This window comes from Cannabis sativa, chromosome 8 (genome assembly GCF_029168945.1).
Source record: "Cannabis sativa cultivar Pink pepper isolate KNU-18-1 chromosome 8, ASM2916894v1, whole genome shotgun sequence".
In the NCBI taxonomy this organism is placed as follows: domain Eukaryota; kingdom Viridiplantae; phylum Streptophyta; class Magnoliopsida; order Rosales; family Cannabaceae; genus Cannabis; species Cannabis sativa.
In genome coordinates, this window is record NC_083608.1 from 43,135,986 (window position 1) to 43,141,653 (window position 5,668).

General features: G+C 30.8%; 1 protein-coding gene across 1 annotated transcript; it reads left to right on the top strand.

The window, feature by feature from the left end:
• The first annotated feature begins 4,525 nt into the window (after positions 1–4,525).
• On the top strand, positions 4,526–5,073 carry LOC115700966 (small polypeptide DEVIL 3). The gene has a single exon (XM_030628648.2). It carries the CDS (start codon positions 4,722–4,724, stop codon positions 4,872–4,874), a length of 153 nt encoding a protein of 50 aa, XP_030484508.2. The 5' UTR covers positions 4,526–4,721; the 3' UTR covers positions 4,875–5,073.
• The last annotated feature ends 595 nt before the right edge of the window (positions 5,074–5,668 follow it).

Consider the following 5,668-nt stretch of genomic DNA (forward strand, 5'->3'; position numbering starts at 1 on the left):
TTGTTGGTTGATTGGGAAGCACAAAAACAAGGTGGTTTGGAACTCTAAAAGGCCTGAGGTTAGTGAGCTTGCCATTAGCTAAATTGAACTTTATAGACTGGTATATTAATGCTCAAAAGAATACTGTCCCTACTCATAGAGTTAATGATTCGGCTGATGTAGTTTTAGAGCATTGGACCCCTCCCCATTTTCCTACAATTAAAGTTAATGTTGATGGAGCAATCTTTACAAATGAAAGGCATTTTGGTATTGGTTTGGTAGTAAGAACGGCGGTTGGGGTAGTCTTACAAGCCAAGAGATCGATTAAAGTGGGTATTTTGCAGCCACATGTTGTGAAAGTCATTGGCATCAATGAGACTTTAAGTTGGATTAAATAAATGGTTGGACAAATGTTGTGGTGGAGTCGGATTGCTTGAGAGTCATTAGAGATTTACAATTAAAAGTTTAAATATATGGCTTCTCCTTATGGCCATATTATCTCGGATTGTATGACTATGTGTTCGGATATTGTTGATGTTTTTTTTTAATTTTGTAAAACGATCTGCTAATAAGGTTGCGCATGCCCTTGCGCGATCTTCTCTTCTTGAGACTGATTATAATTATACTAGGGATGTGTTACCTATAGTTTATGCATCCTTAGTTTCAGATGATTTGATTTAATAAAATTTCATCATTATTCCAAAAAAAATAAATTGAGAAAAGCTACATATATAGCTTATTAAGAAATTAATGACATGCAAAATAAGTGCAACTTATTTATATGCTACTAATTATGTGCAAACGAAACTTGCATGTTGGTACATGGTTTGTATCGACAGTTATCATCAACGCATCTGAACTTCCCGGAATTGAGATGTCAATGGCATGATTTTGCACCCTGTAAGCCATTTGATAGTGTAATGTGGATCCTAGGGAATCAGGATCTTGGTCTATGCCCACAATTTGCAGCTGAACTTTTAAGGCATCTAGCAACCGTTTATCCCGTAAGGACATGCAGAAATTGGGGTAGAATGTGACAATGACTGTGCCTGCATTGAGTGTTGCTTCTAGAGTGCTGATGGAGGCATGCTGAAACTTCCTCATTCTCGTGTCAAGCAATGTTATTCTTGCACAAACTGGTAAGCCTTTTCTTCCGTGATGGGTTAGGGCGAGTCTTACTGCTCCGAAATGGATATGAGTTAGACCTTGGTCTATCCATTGTTGTGGAAATTCAGGAGGGATTTGGAGAGTAACTAACTGTTCTTGCTCTGTTGCTGGGAGGTTGCATTGGTCAAATTTGGTCGATTGGACATATTCTTTGACTGTTTTAAGGTTTTGTTTAATGAGGGTTTTTATCGATCGTGTAAAAAGGCTTTGGGGTTTGGAGAAAGCTTGATATGGGTTTATTAAAGGAAGGTCGGATAGGATGACTTTCCCATCATCAGAAAGATATGAGACTTCATATAGAGCATCAAGTTTGCTCGCAGAAGATCGTCGTAAAGATGGGCTAGCTGTAAGAGGCATGGAAACTGGGGTGGTATGAGTGGAGAGTTGGCTGGAAGACTCAATAATATCTGAAGGTGTAGTCATCATTATGTAAGATGGTGGGCTTTCTCTACCGGTGTCAATTATTGGGAACGTTATCTGGGCTCTGATACCATTTCATTATATTGAAGTTATGGAGTAATATATTGAAGAGATATAACGCTGATCTACATAGTCAGAATCAAACTCAAGATATTCCTTAACGCTGGCCTTTCCTCTTAGCCTCTGAAGGATATGGTCTTGAGATTGACACCTACTATATAGACTTTGCTATTATATATCTTTTGGGTGATAGTTTCGGAGCTACTGATAATATTCTTACAATCTACCCTAGCGGAGAAATAGCCCAGAGAGGAGATTTAGAAAGACATATTTAAAAAGATAGCTAAAATTTTTATTATTTTCAAACTTGATTATTTCAAATCTCGAACCATTTCAATTGTTAAATAATTATTTTTTTTATGGTAAAAGTTCAATAAAAATTATTTGTTGACTTAATTAGCTAATTATACAATATTTTGTATTAGTGTGTTTTAATTAGCTAGTTTTCTTTCCGTTTGTATTGAAATGAGGAAAGACCAGGTTCATGTCTGGTTCAGTTGACGTTTTTTAACATGATTCTTGAGGAGCACGAGACAAAACATGTTTGATTATATGCTTTAGTTTAGGGGTTTAGACTGTAACACTCAATTAATTAGTTTCAACTTTTGTTTGGCTATATACTCACCAACGAAGTACATTCAGATTAATGTAATTGTATAGCCTTGAGTTTTGAGCTTTCATATTAATTATATACCGTATAATAATGGTATATATACATTACTAATTAACTACTTTGAGAACACAGCTATATTTATATAATTGTCACTCTTTGTAGTAATAATTTAATTAGTACATTTGTTTATTTATTTAGTTGAGTTAATTTTTTTATTAATTAATGTATGTACGTGGAAATGTGGAACCTCCAATATGATTGGGTTTTGTACAAAGTACTATGGACAATGCAATCTTTTTTGCTAGTGTATCCGCGTATAAAATATAATAATATAGTCTTATTTGTATTCATTTCTATTTAAGTAATTTCAGCATAAATATTTAATTTTTGGTTATAATTAAATATTTAAGTTGAATTTTTAACAATTATAAATTTAAGCTATAGAACTTTTTAATACATGCCGTTAATTAATTATTAAATTATTATCCTGTTTGATATTTTTTAATTAGTATATTTAAATTAATTTTTTTTTAAAAAAAATTCATAACTTCGACTAATTAAATACTTACGAAATTCTAAAAATATAATTTAAGTAATATTATTGTCAAAAATTAAACTTAAATATTTATTTACAATTAAAAATTAAAATTAAATATTTATACGGTAAATTATCCTTTATATTCAAGATATATAATTATTTTAAATTTCATTTTTTTAAAAGTCAAAGAAACTTTTTTTTTTTTTAACCAACCAATACTCATAATCCCTCTAGTATATCTACACATGCATTGTAATTAGGAGAGAAGAAAAAAATGCGCCAAATAATCCAAACTCTGACACAAATGGCCTCCAATTGGCTGTGTTCAGATATCCAATTTTAAGATCAGATTATGGCCTTATCTCTACACACTAAAACAATTACCACATAGTTACAATTCTATCATCCATATTCAATTATCATATGCATGCATATTAATCAATATGAAATACTTAATTATGTATACATATCGTTAGAAATAATAATACCAATAATAAAAGATATAAATACGTACACATTTATTTATACTAGACCCATGCTATTATTTATTTTTGTATGGAATGTATTATTTAATAATAATGGTTGAGACTGATGGAGCAAGCAGAAGTGCACTACTACATGCATGCTTGTTTAAAGATACTTCAATAAAGAGACATCCAATTTCCAATTCTCAATTTCCCAAATCTCTTCTAATTGTTTTTTTCCTTAAAACCCTAAATTTCTTCGTTATGTATGGCAGACAATACCCTTGGTAGGTGCCCAGCCAAATAAATGCTTCTACTGGTTTAAATGATGACGTGGCTGTTTATGTAAAGGAAAAAATAATACTAAGAAAAATGAGGGTAGTTAAGTCTACAGTGCAATTTAATATTTTAATTTTATGCGCCAAAAAATTTCATTATTATAAACCAAGTGCCTACCACTTTTAAGCTTTATTGTCTCATATAATTTCTCCATAAGATGATAATATGTTAACATTACATAAACTCGAATTAAGTCGAGATTAGATGCTACTTTATTAGTTATTATGTAATAATAAAAAATAGATATAGATGATATGTCTTAACACAATTGGTGTAGGGATAAGAGAGGATATAATAAGCCAATTTAGGGACAACACATTTTTTTTTTTTTTGCATATACTTATAATAATAATTGTATCTTCAATATTTTTACTGATAACTTTCTATTTCTATAGTTAGGCAAAAAAAAAAAAAAACAAAAAAATTGTAAGTCTTGACATAATTTATAAACCAAAAACAGAGTTAGACCATCTGGTCTTTTATAAAAGATACCATCAGTACCAGAGACTATTATTAAAACTACTGTAGAGAATATCATTTGAGTAAAGGAAATATATAGGCAAAATGATGCTTTTTCAGTAACAGTTTTTTTCTTATAATTAATGACTAATAGTTATAAAAAAAGAAGAAGATTGTACATACTAGTATCCTGTAATTTCTTATTCTCTCGCTTAATTCTAAAGTTATGATACAAGTGTACACATATAAAGTATAAGATTCTTTTGTTTGGACTTTGGAGGATTGAATTGGAAGATATGAGTATATATTTATATATATATATATATAATATATACCATGGGCGCATAGATATATGTGCAATGTTAATATATATCCATAATGTGGTTGATGGAAGAGGGAGGGGGCCTCATAATATATTTTGTTTGAACGCTGAGCTTATAGTCTGGACCACTCTCTCCTCTATTTATACAAACCTCTTCTGCCACACTTTCATATCATCCTACTCATTTCAAACTCACTACACTATACAAAACTCTCTCTCTCTCTCTCTCTCTCTCTCTCTCTCTCTCTCTCTCTTTACTATTTACATTTTCTCTCTTCATTTTCTCACAAGCCAAACACTCTTAATTTTACACTATACTATACTACATATAGTACTTTTTACTATTTCAAATCAACAAATATGAAGATGCACAGTAGTAGTGTAGCCATGGGAGCTGAGCAGTCCAAAAGGAAAGATCCATGCAGAAAGCTTGGTGGGTATCTTAAACAACAGAAAGGAAGGCTTTACATTATCAGGAGATGTGTTGTCATGCTTCTATGCTGGCATGACTAGTCAATATATACTATAGTCATACATTATTATCAATAATTATACTAGTTTAGTACTCATGATGATGATGATGAGAATAGTTTGGAGCTATAATTACTTAATTTTAGTGTATATTTACTCTGTCTATGGGGCTTTTATGATTAATTCCCCAGATCGAAATGTAAATAGAAATGAGAAATATATCGAATTAATCTTATATATACATCAGTCTTTTTTTGTATACATATTATCTCAGCACTTGATCATTTACATATTATATTACTAAAAAGGAACACCAAATCTTAACTAATTAATTAAACTATATATAAGACTAGCTATATGTTGTAACCTAGCTAAGGGGGTTAAGATTATAAATATATATTAATTTATAGCAGCTAAGCTAGAGAATAATTTTCTGTTATAATAATTAATGATCTCCTTAATTTAAAAAATGAATTAGACTAATAATGTTTCTATAGTTAAATGTAAAAGTAACATAAGGAAAGAAAGGAAGAAAGTAAGATTGTGAGGATTAGAAGAAGAGTACTGCATGTATATAGATCAATATTCCACTCAATCCAAATATATCTAAAGAAAGAAGAGATATTCCCGGAAGAAAGTGGAGATGAATGGTTGATGACATATAATGATTATTGTCGTTTTTTGTAGGCTACCTAGCTTAGCTTAGCTTTGCTTTGCTTTGCTTTGCTTTGCTTTGATTGTACTGGTCTTGTCTATTCAGCTAGCCATGAACTGCACTTCCATACAAATTGATGAACTAAAAAAAACAAAGAGAGAGAGAGAGAGACTATGTGTAT